This window comes from Dipodomys spectabilis, unplaced genomic scaffold, assembly GCF_019054845.1.
Source record: "Dipodomys spectabilis isolate Male_0828 unplaced genomic scaffold, ASM1905484v1 ptg000115l, whole genome shotgun sequence".
Lineage (NCBI taxonomy): Eukaryota > Metazoa > Chordata > Mammalia > Rodentia > Heteromyidae > Dipodomys > Dipodomys spectabilis.
The window spans coordinates 15,946,174-15,962,461 of NW_024870792.1; the positions used below are offsets into that span (position 1 = coordinate 15,946,174).

A 16,288-nucleotide genomic window follows, 5' to 3' on the forward strand; every position below is an offset into this window, starting at 1 on the left:
ATAGAAAAGCAAATGGTAGGTTTTCAGTCGACCCAGAAACCACGCGTAGCTATACGAAACATAATTGTGCATAGTTATTTATTCATTCAGAGTGTGATATGTTTGCTAGCTTAATGTCTCCAGTTTACCAAAGAACAGGGCTGTCTACTTTGCTAAACCCAGGGTCCTTTCGAAGCTCCCAGTAGGTGTCGTTAGAAACCCAGGCTTCTCTTTGATTTGCATCAATAACTTTTCTGTGGAAATATAAAACTCAGCATTAGCTACAAACCACATCAAGGTCACTTGATAATTGTACCCTTATTCATATAGAAGCAGTAATTTTCAAGCTGGTTATTGTCCTATCTAGCAATAATGGATAATTTCCATATTTTTGGCCAGAAATGAATTAATTTTTATTGTTACAGGCTTGAAATGGAAGCAGGTAAAAGAAAGACTGAGGACAGAAGCAAATTACCTCTAGGCAGAGATAGAAAGCAAAGGACCCCAAACATAGCATATAAAAATATTATAACCAAGTACTCCTACCACCAGGCTCAAGCATAGTTTTTACTTTCTGTTCAGGGGAGAGCATGCAGCATCAGTTTCTCAGAGAGCTTTTGTGAGGTGCAGGTATACAGATACCTGAAGGGCAAGGCTGCATTTCTACCCCATGGCAGTCATGAATGGCAACTCTAAGGGATGTGAGGCTACTCAGTGTTGGATTGGCCCTGGAATTGTCCACAGATGGATCTAGAAACTACAGATTCATCGGTGTGAAGTACCAGAGGGCCCAAATCTGAGAAGATGTAAACTCTGTGTGATGAAAGCAAAAGGAAATCCTAATGAACTCGAGTGACCCAGGCCCTTAATGAGGAGCAGGGACATGTTTTTACCATTCTAAATGGTGCAGCTGATGGACAAAGCCTTTTGGGGTGAGATCCTCATTCTCTTATATCGTCAACAGAAAGAAAAGATCTACAGAGAAGCATTCCTTTCTATAGTTGCTAACTTTTCCCATGTAAAATCTGACTCAATATTTTCACTGTCAAAACTAAAGTTAACAAAATTGAAGTTAATGTTAATCAGAGTTCCCTGGACACTACACTATCCCTCACTTAATTTTCATCTCCGGTTTCTCATGGCTTGTCACAACCATTTATAAAGCACTTGGCGGTCATGGAATGGAAACTCTGAAGGATCTGATGCTACCCAGAGTTGGTTTGTTTAGTCAACAGATGGATCTAGACACTACAGAAGGACTACTTACTTAAAAATGCTACTTACTTAAAAAATTTTGGTATATGTTCAAGGTTGTTTTCTTCCATGTATCGTCTTCGAGATCTTTGGAGTTCTTCTACTCTTAGCTTCTCTGCTGCTGCAGCTTCTAAATTTCCTTCTTCCAAAAATCTGATCAGAAAGCAGTTGATATTTCAAATGTTATCCTCCCTTTAGAAAAGTGAGTCTCACTGGCATAAGATTACACTCTAGGTGCTGGGAGTGAACAGGGGACAGTAACTGACCCTCACCTCTGTCCCTCTCTCAATTATTAGGCTCTTCATTCACATGGAATGAATTGTTGCACTTTGAAAGAAGGGAGAGGTGATGTATTTGGCCTTGAAGACTGCTAGGCTGTCTTGAGATTTTTTGGGACTATGGCAGAGTCTAAGGTGAAATCAGCATGAAGTCACAGTTGCACTTCTTTCCCACAATACCAAAAGGCACTTGCTAAAGGCTTGGATGGAGGGTGGTAGCTGGCTATTCTCTATCTATTTTGAGAACACACTGAGAGGCAAGGGAGCTTTTCTGTTTGGTTGGAGAGAATAAGAGTGATGAAAAAAGAAGGTAACAATTGGGGAAATTTACAAAAAGCTGGGTAATAAAAACAAATAGGACAGAAATTCAGAGAAGGAACATTGAAACAGAATTGTGAAGGAAACAAACAAACCAGACCCAAAGGTGATTTGCGAATGTTTACATCTCAACAAGAGACTGATGATCAAGATAAATTTGAATGTCAAATAGACTGCACGTTCTGGGTGGTGGGTAATAAAGTAGAATAAAATGACATTCAACAGTAGGAGATATTGAAAAATATATTGGACAGCAGAACGTTCACTACCAAGAACATTTTAGCAGAAGACAGTTAATGTACAAATACTTGAAAAACATAAAAGTGGTCATGAATGGAACTTGGATGGCATATAGAATTTTTGGAAAAAGTAGAATGAATTTTGTAAGAGAAATCATCATGACTATTAGAAACAAATAATAAAAAGAAAGCATCAACCAGGCATGGGTGGCTCATGCATGTAATCCTAGCTACTCTAGAGGTTGAATTCTGAGGATTGTGGTTTGAAACCAGCCCAGGCAGGAAGGTCTGTGAGACTCTTATCTTCAATTGATGATCAAAAAAGTCAGTAGTAGAGCTATTGCTCAAGTGGTAGAGCACTATCCTTGAGTAAAAAAACTCAGAAACAGTGCCTAGGCCCTGAGTTTAAACCCAAAGGCTTCTCCTCACCCCTCCAAAAAATCCCATAAAAATCAGAAAGCATTAAAGACAGTATATTTTGGTAAGTCTCATATACTGAGGGACCCAAATATGTTGGGCAAACAATATTTAAAAAAAAAATCTCTAGGTGCCCCTGTAACTTATCCTTTTATTTATAATCAGTTTAAAAGATACTCCATATTAAAGAATAATAGCCTACAGGGGTTAAAAACACTGGGAAAGGAGTGAATTTCCATTTAGTGCAGAGCTCTTGTATTTGTAGACTTTTCGAAAATGTGAGGATGGAGAAACTTAATGTAGAACACAGCTGTTATGGCTCATTGGAGGTTTGTGTTGAAAGAAGTCTCTGTTATTATCATCTCTGTTATTATCATCATACTTTACCTAGATTAGAAAAAAAGTATTTCACTTAACATACTTTTTTTCCCGATCCTTCCACTTCTTTGCAAATGATACAGTATCATTCTTTCTAATGGATGAATAAAATTTCATTGTGTAAATACACTGGAGAGACAAAGGTTGCATGCTTTCGCTCATATGTGGAAGCCAGAAATAGTTTGTAAACACATAAGTAAATATCTTGGATTGTATACAAGTGTATATAAATGTATTAGCCGAAATACAGGAGATTCAAGGGAGAACTCAAATAGTATAATTCCTTAGAAAGACAAAGTTTAAAAAATAAACACCAGGAAGTGAGTACTTTAAAGGGGTAGAGTAGGTTCAAGGGGAGAGGGGTAGATGAATGAAGAGAAGTGGGGGAGAATGCACTCAAGAATTCAGTTTATTCTACAAAATTAAGAAAATGAGGGAAGGGGTAAGTTGGGAGGCATGGGGGAGACTGTTGAAAGGGGTGACATTGATCAAGACATATTCTATTCATAACTGCTTTGTTATAAGGCAACTCCTTTGTACACCTGCTTAAAGATAAGTAAAAAGAAGACTCAAGTGTTAATGAGTGATGTCTATCAGAAGGAATGATGAACTGAATAAGCACATGATGGTGATGAGGTTACATCTTAGTGATCTTTAACACTGTGCCATGGTCTAAGATGCACCTGAAATACTGCTTCTGTCCTTACCTTTGATCTGGCCTGAATCGGGCATCTGTTGGTGGAAGGAGGTCTTTTAGTACAGGATCTAACTCATTGAGCTCAATGGCAAACCTCGTGAAACCATAGTAGAGCTCATAGTTGGTTGGCATGGAACCTGGAATGAGGCCAATAAATGTGAAAGGTGAACCACTTATAGAAAAGGAAGAAGTCAACTTTTCCTGATGCTTAATTAGTAGTGCCCTTGCTCATAGCAAAATCTGTAATCATGAGCACTAGATTGTTCAAGTAATAGATTTTCAAGTAAATTAAATTGCTTGTATTTTGCTAGGTGAGGAAGTTTATGTTGATGGACAAAACTAATAAATTCATGTATTTAATAAAATATAGAACTTTAAAATAAAACTTTGTATTACAGTAGCAGTCTTCACTGGTTAAACTCCACAATTTCACTTCACATACTCAATTGTGGAACCAAATGTTAGGGTGATTAACATTAAAATTTCACCAGAAACACTATTACTTTACTCCCTTTAAGAAAAGAAAAAGATGTAGATTTAAATTAATATTTACTGGTACTTAGTTTATCTTTTTTTCTCTTTTGAGATGGGGGAGGGCTCTCTCATAGCCAGGTTCTTTTCAAACTTCTGGACTCAAACCATCCTCCTACCTCAACCTCCCAGCTGCTGAGACTACAGGCTTGTGCCACCATATCTGGCAGTGAAATCACGTGCATGATGCCCAGGCATCACATGTAGTAAGTAGACAAGAGCTCTACATCCCCAGTGCTTACTGGTACTTCTTACTGAACTCAACTTTTACAAGCCTGACATATAGTCAGCATTCAGTAGTTACTCATGAGTGAATTATGGCTTGTTCCTCACTGGCAAAAAATTTAATACACATGAGTGTCTTTTAGGAAACAAGTACGTAATTTTAAAGTTAGAAATGAACTGACAAATTCCAATGAAAATAAATGTCATGTGGAGACTCGTTCCACATTTACTTGATAATCATGCTAACACATTACCAGGACTCTCCTGTCTTTTCTTAAATGTTAATATATTGCAGTTTATGTGAATGAAAAGATCACTTACTGTGGCAAGTTTCAATCTATGGTGGTAGATATTTGCATTTCCTTTGTTTTATTAGAATAGAAAATAACATGAATAAGGATCTAATTTTACATATGCCAATTTCTTTAAACTTAATAAAATGCCTAGTTTTTGAAATGTTTGTATTACATTTACAATGAGCAATGTCAGATTATGTGTGTGTGTGGTGTGCACTGGTACTGGGGCATGAATTCAGGGCCTGGACATTGTTCCTTAGCATTTTTGCCCATGGCTGGCACTATACCACTTGGGCCACACTTGGGCCAGCTTTTTGCTGGTTAATCAATTGGAAATAAGAGTCTCCTGGACTTTCCTGCTTGGGTTGGCTTGGAACCTTAATCCTCAGACATCAACCTCTAAGGAGTTAGAATAATAGGCCTGAACTACATGTCTGGCTATATGTCAGGTTTTAATACATCATGTTACAGATTTGGCTTACATTTTTAATCACATACTAAATATTGGCTCTTACAGATAGCTCTATGTTAATTATAAATACAACTGTAACTGCTATAAGCATCCACATTTTAGATCTTCCTGCTAAAGGAAACGAGGCAAATTGCATTGCCTCGGTCCTAAGGCAGGACCCTGAGGCTGACCTTACCTGGTCTCCAGATACACTTAGCAGAGGGGGCCACGCCACAGTAGAGCCCTTCATGCCATTTCCCAAACAGCCGGTGTACTACCTTCCCTTCCTGATCCATCACGACCCCCTGGACTTCATTCACATTGGAATTCCAATAGTTCACCTAGAAAAGCCAAACCCCAATCCCTTTAATAACATCAACCTCAATAACATCAACTTACATGAATGTTTTCTTTACCTGAAGTCCCTCATTCAAGTAATTTCCAGAAATCTATCTCAAAATATTTTACATATATGCAAGGTTGACCTTTTGAATGCAAGATATATATATATATATGGAGAGAGGGAGGAAAGGGGGAGAGGGAAAAGGGAGAAGGGGGGAAGAGGGGAGAGAGACAGAGGGACAGAGAGACAGAGAGAGACAGAGAGAGACAGAGAGAGAGTGAGTACTACTATGTGGCCTAGGCTGCTTTACTTATGATCCTCTCCTAAGTTCAGTCCATGTGGTCTTCTGAGTGCTACAGCAATAGCATGGTCATACAACGTAGAGAAAGCTAATAAGGTTTCTATCCTAAGAACCTAATATTAATTTACAAATTACTATTTTTTTCTCTTAGATCTTTTTGTCTGAATTCTCCCATTACTCATGGATTTTAGTGAACTTCAATTGACCATGCTATAGAAATAGTTGGTGAATTCTATAACACACATAAGTGAACATGGAGGTAATGTTGTATGTTCTAATTCAGATGAGAGTAGCTGAGGGAAAATCACCATTGTATAGGCATTTCTGTTTATTTTATTGATTGATTGATTGATTATGATTTATATAAATATTTTTTGTACTGATCCTGGGGCTTGAACTCAGGGCCTGCACACTGTCACCGAGATTTTTGCTCAAGGTTAGCACTCTTACCACTGGAGCTGTAGCTCCATTTCCAGCTTTTTCTTTTAGCAATTAATTGAAGATAAGTGTGTCACAGTCTTTCCTGCCTGGGCTGCCTTCAAACAACAATTCTCAGGTCTCAGTCTCCTGAGTAGCTATGATTACAGGTGTGAGCCATTGGCACCTGGGTCTATAGACATTTCTTTTCTTTTCTTTTTTTTTTGGGGGGGGGGTCCAGTCGTGGGGCCTGAACTCTGGGCCTGGGCACTGTCCCTCAGCTCTTCAGCTCAAGGCTAGCACTCTACCACTTAAGCCACAACGCCACTTCCAGCTTTTTTTTTTCTGCTTATGTAGTGCTGAGGAATCGAACCCAGAGCCTCAAGCATGCAAGGCAAGCGCTCTACCACTGAGCCACCTTCCCAGCCCTCTACAGACATTTCTATCCAAACATATTTTCTGTTCAAAGTAATGCTTTTTGTTGAACTTTTCTGGCTTACCATAGTGGTGGGTTGGGTAAGCTCATACTGATGAGTCAGTAGCTGTCATCCTTATGCCTACACTTTATTCAAGTATTTAGAAAGTGACAACTGCATTATCTCCCTAAAATCATCTTCTGGGTAATAGTCTCTCTAAAATATAATCACTTAAATACTATAATATAATCAAAATGCATTAGGGATAGATACAGAAGCCAGAAACTTGATACTGATGAGAAGAGTTATATGGAATCTTACTCAATGAACTACTGACTTGCTATTAAGAAGATTATTTAAGAAAATATTCATTATTTTCTGCTATAAAATAGCTTTTTTTAATTTCTACATACCTTCTTATCATCCTTAGGACTAAGGATGACACAGGACAGACTTACTTGATACTACTAAAGATAATGTTTTGTTTTTTTTCCTTGGGATACATTTTACCTTCTTTATTCTATGATATTATTTACCTTGACAAATGTAAGTTTGCAAATGCAAACACTGCTTTTGGTATTTCTAATGGTTATTTCTCCATAATGTTCTATCCATCTTCTCCCACTGAGGATGTTGTGTATACACGTGGTGACTTTATTCCATACATAGTAATCTCCATACCTAGTAAAGATTAAAAGCAATTTGATTAAAAGCAATAAAGGTCACAAATACAGTAATATGGTGTTCCTACCAATGAAAATAATCGTTGGGGAAAGTTCCCTTTTCCTCATTTTTCTGTTCATTTCTTGACAGTTTCTATGTGGCCATAAATATATATGACATGATTTATTCACTTAAGGGACACTGAAGTGCTCTCTATATGTCAAAAGACAGAAAGTTGGCCAGGGCCTGTTTCCTATTCCTTTAAGGCTATCTTATGGTACAGAAATATTAATACATAAACAAATATTCAAACATTTATATAGAGAGAGCTACAAAGGAACACAGGAACACAGAGGGGAGATTCCTTAGGCCTCAGCACTGTCTGGAATGTTAATTGGTTGTCAGGGGAATGGCTTCAAACTCATGTTTGGAGATGGTAGAAAGGGCATGTGTAAGTCATAGGGGCCAGAAGAGCACCAATTTCTGGGGGCCTGTGAATGGTGTGCTCTGGGTCAGTGGCTGTGGTGGGAGCCAGAGATGGAAAGGAGATGACTCAGAGCAGAAAGGCTTTGAGTGACCTACAAAAAGTCTACTTTTACTAGCAGACAATAGGTCATTGTGTAAGGATTGAAGGGAGGTAAAGGCTTAATGAAGTCTCCTTAGAGAACACTGTTTCCTATACCACATATGAATAATTCTTTGGGAAAATAAATGACAAGTTTAACTAAGAAGACATAATTATAACCCAAATTCTGGAGAGTAAAGTTATAGAATTTTTCAAAGAACAAAATGATATAACTTCAAATCATATAGCTTTCCACATTATATATATAAATAAATATTATTCAGAATAATGTAGGCATTGTTGGTATAATTAATGTAGGCACTGTTCAAAGTTGAACAAAAATTGAACAACAACAAAAATTGGTCTCAGTAAGAACATCAATTAATTTAAAAAGGTTTATGAACAATATCCTCCAGAACACTACCATAAAGTAATCCATCATTCATCATTGTGAAAATAAGTTCAAAATGTAAAACAGATCCTGGACTTAAGTTAAATTAAAAGTGTGGGTAAAAGAAATGTTTAGAGGAGAACCTTTTTTTGTTGTTGTTGTCCAGTTATGGGGCTTGAACTCAGGGCCTAGGCACTGTTCTTGTGCTTTTTTGCTCAAGGCTAGCACGCTAACACTTTGAGCCACAGCACCAATTTTAGTTTTCTGGTGGTTAATTGCCAATAAGAGTCTCATGGACTTTCCTGCCCAGACTGGCTTTGAACCATGATCCTCAGATCTTAGCTTCCTGAGTAACTAGGATTATATGTGTGAGCCACCAGCACCTGTCTGAGAATCTTTAATATAAAATGCAAACTAGCATGATAACTGGTACATGGTAGGCACCTGAGTTTTACTGATGAATGAAGGATGAAGGATATGAAGATATAAATGGAATCTTTAGTAATATGTTGTCATTTAGTTTTGTGGGGTCCATATGCAAAACCTTTGGTGAAGGTAACAAGCTTTAAACATCTTAAAAAATAAAACCCTTACTATCTTCTAGTCAAAAATACCCATTTCTCATTTAGAAAGCCATCAAGAGTCCAAAAGGGAGAAGTTCTACCTACTTTGGAAGCATGACATTCAGTGTTCCCACAGGCAGGATTTCCATTGACTTTCCCCAGAACTTGTTTTTCCATCTGATATCTAAATGATACAGGCAGAAGACAAAAATATATACATCATAGCTAATTATGTGTAGGTAAAAACTAACTTTTGTGTGATACTTTACAAAAGCTTTATTTTTTTACAAAAAGCTTTTTTTTTTTGTCGGCCATGGGGCCTGAACTCTGGGCCTGGCTGCTGTCCTTCAGCTCTTCAGCTCAAGGCTAGCGCACTACCATTTGAGCCACAGCACCACTTATGGCTTTTTCTGCTTATGTGGTGCTGAGGAATTGAACCCAGGGCCTCATGCATGCAAGGCAAGCACTCTACCACTGAGCTACCCTCCCAGCCTCTTTTACAAAAAGCTTTTTATAATTGAAATTTTATACTTGGATTTATTTTATGTATTTATTTTTGTACAGTCCTGGGGCTTGAACTCAGGGCCTGGGCATTGTCCCTGAGCTGCTTTTGCTTAAGGCTAGCACTCTACCACTTGAGCCACAGTGCCACTTCCATTTTTTTCTGTGTATGTGGTACTGAGGAATTGAACCCAGGGCTTCATGCATGCTAGTCAAGCACTCTACCACTACGCCACATTCCCAGTCCTATACTGTGGATTTGGCATGAGAATCTGAAGATGGCCCAAAGTGATGTGATCAGAAATAAACTTTACTGTCTGTCTGTGTCTCTATAATCATGCTCCATATTTGTTTTCAACAAACAAAGCTAGGAGAATCCTGGAATAAGACATGAGTGTGTGCACATGTATTGTGCATTTGTAAATACACACAAACACAGACTCTACAACATTTAATGTTCAGAGAGTAATACATGCTAAGTTCTGCCTAAATGGTAAAAAAAGCAAACATACGTATCAAGCCTGAGGTATATGTAAAAATAATTGCAATATGGCAAGACCACTGATTTATGTATACATTTACCCCCTGCACAGAATAGTTATATGACTTGAGAGAACAGTAGAGAAATGAAATATCTAAATACAGGTGTGAAGATACAGCCTGAGGCCTAGCAGTTCATCTCACATGATGGCTTACTGCTTTACTCAGATTTACTGGCACATTTATTAACAACCATCTCATCTCATTTTGGTGAATCAAGGGAGTTTAGTCCCATCTCTACAAAATTTCTGACTCTTGGTTATGGCCAATAATTATTTATTGTTCTATTTAATAATAAGGTGGTAGTTGTGATGCTTTATCATTTTGTGCATTTTTCAGCTAAGGAAATGCTTTTGAGAGGAGTTGTGCTGTGAACAATAAAAATCAGCCTTCTAAATGTAGAGAACTACTTAATGGTCAAGTTTACATACACACTCTTTTCTTTCTAATCATTTCAAATTTATTTTACTTCTGAAAGGACAATGAATGTTTAGTAAATAGACTTCAATCCAAACCCCAGAACCCTAATGAATTGGGTATAAATCACTTCCTTTGGCATCCATGGTAATAGTTCCATAATCTCCTTAGACACCAACATCTGCAGATAAAGGAGTCCTTTATATAATATGCAAATCATTTGCATATAATTTATATATACCCTCCTGTATACAAAGTCATCTCTAGAGCTTATATGCTTAGTATGATTTAAATGCTATAGAAATAGTTGCTATACTACACTGCTTTGGTAATAAAAAAGCTGAGAAAAAAGTCTGTATGTTCAAAACATAATTGCTTTCCCAAATATTTTCCATCTGAAGTTGGTTAAGTTTGAAGATTTGGAGCTCATGGACATGTGGACTGACTATGTGTCTAAACATACTTCCTCCTTCAAGAGGAAAATCTCTTTGCACACCTCAGGAGAAAGAAGGTTGGGCTATCACCTCTACATTACAGATGCAGACAAGTCACAGTAAGAGAAGGTAATGGCTGGCAGTCAGCACTGTACTCTGCTCTTCCACAGACCTAGGCTTTGCTTCCTAGATCAACGATCTCATCCCTAATACAACATGGTTGTATATTAAACCAGGACATTTAATTTCCAAAACTAAGCTCTACATGAATTACCAACATTTTTTGAGTTTCAAAGTCAGAAATCTAATTTGAGTAAATGTATTATCAGAAGATAGAAATTTTCCTATAGGGATATAAAACTGACTTTAAATTATTATTGAAATACAGACCTTGCCAAAACACAAAATTCTTTGATTCACAGTGACAGGCAGAAATGGGTGGATGATGGCTAACCTGGTAGATAAAAACAAAAAAAGGCAATTGGAGCAGGGTTAAAATTTCTACAAATAATACTGTTTAAAAAAAATTGAAATGGTTGTCTCTAATGAAAACTACAATTCTTCCATTTAGTGTAGTTGTGAATTAATGCTCGTGAATTAGTCTCAAAGTGCAGAAGTAAATCTTTACTTTTAAGACTTAGTGCTTAAACACAGGGAATTTATGGATATTTGGTAGGGCTGAGATATCTTTTAACTGGTGTCATAACTCATCCCAAATGATAGTTATCAAAACTGTTTCATCACCAAACTGCCTTTGAAGACTGTTTTACCTACATAGAAACTTCACTTACTTGTTCTGAGAAAAATCGGAATCCTTTGTCTTCTCTAATGCATTCATAAGTCTCTCCAAGGACTGGGTTGAATGGCTTACTTCCTGCTCTGAAATAGGTGGAGCAATATCCTGAAACTGCAAATGCAGCAACAAGAACCTGTTAAAATATTCAAAAGAGGGACACAATATAGAGGAGTCTATTGCCAGCTGGGTCTGTTTGTCTCTATTCCTCTACATCTTCTTCAGTCCATGTTGATTTCATGCCATTTTCATTTTCAGTTAGTTGCCCCAAATCTTCTTCATCAGTGCACAAGGGGAAAGTAAGCTATCATGAGGTTAAATTATTCCTAAGGGAAGCAGCAGGTCAGAGGTCACGTACTCTTCATTCATACGTGTACTCACTATCATGAGAGTTCATAGGTAATAAAACCAGTTTACAGATTATGCCACATGTACCATCTTAACACTGTGTGTGGGTGTGGCTGCTGGTGTCTGTCCAAGAACAAGGTAAGTTCTCCACAGCCATGTGGAGTAAAGGGTAAAGTACCAACAGTAAGTTACTTCTGAACAGATGGACTCCTTTGGCATTTAGAAAAGATGGTAAAACAAGGTCCAACAGGCTTTCAGCCTCTAAAAACTAATACATCTTTGCATCTTAACTTTACAGCATACACTTTAGGCTACTAAAAAGTAAAAAGACGTGGATATTCTAGTAAGAGTATCTGGCACCGTTTGGCCCTATTTGATGATGCAAACAGACTATTTTCTCCTTTATCTATGCAGTGAGAATGTTATAGGAAACATGTGTTATCATAATGGCTTGTAGCTTAGGCCTGGTCCCTGCAGGGCACTGCCCTGTCCTTTATTACCATGCGCTCATATGGATCATCTGTCTCCGATGCCTTGTCCAGTAGCTCACTGTACTCGATCTCCTCACAGAGATGCTGCAGGGTGTTGAGTGGCTCGTTGAGTTCCACAGGCATGGAGACTTTTGACAGGTCTTTGCCGATGTTGTTCCTCAAGATATTCCACAAGTTAATGTTACTGGTGTCAGGGCAAGGGGCAGGCAGGCAAGTACGACGGCCATTCCGGAAGGCGCCTCCTGTAAGCTCCCCATTCAGGACTGGGGAGGGAGAATCACAGTGAGAGATACTTTGCTTTTCTAATTTTATAAAACTAGAGAGACAATTACTCAAATAATTCTGATTATAATACATTTCTTTTTATTATACTCTCTCAAGAACCAAGTTATTTCTGTATGAGGTTGCCAACAAATTCACAAAGCATCAATTTTTTAAAAAGTAAACTACTGAATTTACTCAAATATTAAGACAAGTCAAATGGAAAAATAAATGTACATAGTAAGTGAGGTAATTTTTTTTTACTTCACCACATACCTAGTGGATGTCATGAGTACCTCAACAGACTATGCATTATACAATGTATAGAACAATCAGTTGAAAAAAGAACAATTAAAGGTGATAAGGTGGATGACTGTTTATTAATTCACCAGTTTTATAATTAGAATAACCAAGACCAAATGATGCATACTTTGCCGAGAGATGTTGTCCGCAACACTAGTATTGTCTTCAGATATATTATCACTCACATCACTGATGTAAGACTCATCATCTGATGCCTAAGAAAGGGAAGAACACAGAAGGAATCAGAATTCTTATGATTCTTGCCTTGACAGCTCAACTCATTAAAGGACTAATAAAACTACAAGAAACCAAAATACTAGCCATGCATCAGTGGTTTACATCCATACTCAATAGCTACTCAGGAGGCTGAGATCTTAGAATCACAGTCTGGAGCCAGTCCAGGCAGACAAATCCACAAGATTCTTATTTTCAACTAACCAGAAAAAAGCCAGAACTGAAGGTGTGGCTCAAGCAGTAAAGTGCCAGCAATGAGTGAAAAAGTCCAGCAAGAATGAGAAGCCCTGAATCAAAGTTCCAGGACTAATAAACAAAAACCAAGAAAAACCAAAATACTGCTGAAATGAGAAACAGATATAATAGTGGAAAATGTATCTGGCTTATGTGTAAAGAACACTTAAGTCTTCAATGAACTGGTCACCGGTTATTTGAAAGGAGCCTGGTCTTTAGCACCTTGAACTAGTTATGGCAGAAGACTAGGGAATGCCAGTATACAAGCAGCAAGAATATACAGAAAGAAGTCCCCATGACTCTACCTAGATCTAGAAAAGGCTGCCCAGAGCAAGTGACATGTGACCTCTGTGTTGGAAAATGAAAATAGGGAGATACACAGGAAGAAGGGAAAGTGTGCAAAAGCAAAGGCCATGAGAAAAGCATCTCCCCTAAGAATGGCAGGAATGGGGCTGGGAAGGTGGCTCAGTGGTAGAGCTCTTGCCTTGCATGCATGAGGACCTGGGTTCGATTCCTCAGCACCACATAAGCAGAGTGGTGAGCCACATTCGGCAGTGGCGCTGTGGCTCAAGTGGTAGAGCGCTAGCCTTGAGCTGAAGAGCTGAGGGACAGCGCCCAGGCCCAGAGTTCAGCCCCCATGACCGGACTCAAAAAAAAGAATGGCAGGAAGTTGAGGGTGGCAAGAAAGACGGTGGGGAGAACAACAACAGCAAAAGGAATTGACAGTGATAGGCTTTTCAAGCCAGTGTTTATATATAACCCCATGGGTTATTAAAAATCAACAAAAAGCGTCAGATTTAGTTTTCAGGAAGACTCTTGGAAGCTTTATTTTGAATACACACAGATCCAGGTAAAATAAATACATCCTAGAATCAGATCACTTCAGTGGGGATAGATAAGAAGAGATCAAGAATTAAGCTACTCTCCATGTATCTGAAGGGATGTAAGTCTGTTTTCTGCAGTCTATATATGCACACCCATGCTTACAGTAGGTCTATTCACAAAAGACAATCTATGGAATCAGCCTATGTGCCCATTCATGGACTGATGAACTGAAATAGAAAATATGGAACAGGGCTGGGGCACGGCTCAGTGGTAAGAGCTCCTGCCTAGAATATGTGCAATATATCCACAATTGAGTATTATTTACCCATAAAAACAATATAATTTAGTTTGCAGACAAATATATGGAACTTGACATTATCATGCTGATCAAAATGAGTTAGTCTCAGGCAAATAAATGACATAAATGTAAAAGGGGAACTTGACTGTGTGTGGAGAAAATTAACAGGAACGAGTAGGGTGGAAAGATAGGGTGAAAGTGAGGGAACTGAATATGATTAAAGTACTTCATTTGAATTTACAAAAAAATAAAATCTAGGATAAACTTTATCCTGGAGGATAAAGGAGGGTAGGAGAGATAAGAAAGTGATAGACAATCAAAGTACATACATTACATGCACATACAGAACTATCACAATAAAATCCCTATGTATAATTAATATAAACTAGTATGTAATATATAATTAATATATAGTATACATAATAACTATAATATATTTTAATATAGCATAATAATTATGTTAATTATATAATATATACAATGATATAATTATAATAATATATTACAATTACTATAAGCTAGTAAAAAGAGAATTGAGACACTAACATTATGAGGAAAACATGGATTAGTTCCACCCTAAAATAAAACAAAAAATAAAAAATAAAATTAAGGAAAAATATATCCCCTAAGAACAGATGAGAGAGGAGAGTGTCTCTAGTTATAACCAACCCATCCTGAACCAGCATCTTTCTACTCAAAGGCTGACAGGTGTGAACTACTGGGCTCAGTCACTGAGTGAGAAGTCTTGTGAACTTTAATGCCTGGTTGGCATCGAACCATTGATGCCCTAATCTCTGCCTCTTAAATCACTAGAATTACAGGCTTGAGTCACCAAACACAGCTACATCATCTTTTGTAAACTATCTAATATGTATAAGATATCTCTGTAACATCTGAATTTCATCTTTTGTGAATTTATTTTCTAATCTTTCACATATTTTTCTGCCATCATACAAACTATATTTTTTTTTCTGGCTTGCAATTTTGTTTGTAACTGTTTATTCCAAAGATTTTTGGCCTTAAAAGTTCTAAATTTGTGTGTAATGAAAACAATTAGTCTTTATTTGGAAGGTTTCTGGGATTATTGCTAATGTTTTTAAAATTAGGGTTGAAAAGAACTCATATATTGAGCGTGAAGCTCCAGGAAAATGAGTGCATGCATGGATGATTAATGGGTGTTTTGCTTTTGTACACAGAGGAAATCTACAAAGATAGAAAAATAATAGCAATTTTTTTTCTGATTCATATCTGTACTACACCTCATTCCCATTCTTCCCATTGACTGCAACACTGCTGAAGGGTAAACTACCAGGCCAACTAGAAAAACTAACTTTGTAAGCTTGACAGAGAAAACAGGTACATGAAACTTTCCCACACAATGTCTCTGAAAATAGCTAATTATATATTATATTAAATTATATCTGAGGGAACAAAAACTTGAATTCCTACTACATGAATATGTATTTTTGAACCTTCATGAAGAAAACTCTTGTGTTTCTGCTACAGAAAGCTAAAAACAAGAATACCTCTTCAATTTCTGTCTGTCCCATTAATCTATGTCATCAAAATGATTCAATATTATTGGCATAGAAGAATTCTGCAATGATGGCAGGATGTGTGCATGTCATATATGTTTGTGCAGTAGCTGAGTCTGGGCTGTTCTGACAAGTTCTCCTGTAGGGAGGGAGGCCAAGGATTTGTGAGATTATACTAAAAGTCTGTCAAGAAATCCTAGAGGCAAATATTCTTTTTATGAACTTCAGGACTAAATGAGTTCAAGCAATATTATTTCCTAAATTTCAGGCATGTAGCATTGCACAAACAAGTTTTTTAAGAGCAGAGACAAGTCAAGTAGATCATTCGAGAAATAAAGAGACCATTTGAAAA

The 16,288-nt window shown here is 37.4% G+C and overlaps 1 protein-coding gene across 4 annotated transcripts in view; it reads right to left on the minus strand.

The window, feature by feature from the left end:
• Positions 1 to 61: 61 nt before the first annotated feature.
• Positions 62 to 16,288, minus strand: part of Osbpl6 (oxysterol binding protein like 6) — a 184,250-nt gene continuing 168,023 nt past the window's right edge. For all 4 annotated transcript variants that reach the window (XM_042688282.1, XM_042688285.1, XM_042688284.1 and 1 more), the window contains 10 exons: positions 12,938 to 13,025; positions 12,256 to 12,509; positions 11,406 to 11,543; positions 11,005 to 11,068; positions 8,828 to 8,906; positions 7,077 to 7,221; positions 5,260 to 5,404; positions 3,571 to 3,697; positions 1,264 to 1,386; positions 62 to 233 (listed from right to left, as the gene is read on the minus strand). In XM_042688282.1, the coding sequence (XP_042544216.1) occupies positions 125 to 233; positions 1,264 to 1,386; positions 3,571 to 3,697; positions 5,260 to 5,404; positions 7,077 to 7,221; positions 8,828 to 8,906; positions 11,005 to 11,068; positions 11,406 to 11,543; positions 12,256 to 12,509; positions 12,938 to 13,025 (1,272 nt within the window). In that variant the 3' untranslated portion in view covers positions 62 to 124. The remainder of the gene's footprint in view (positions 234 to 1,263; positions 1,387 to 3,570; positions 3,698 to 5,259; positions 5,405 to 7,076; positions 7,222 to 8,827; positions 8,907 to 11,004; positions 11,069 to 11,405; positions 11,544 to 12,255; positions 12,510 to 12,937; positions 13,026 to 16,288) is intronic.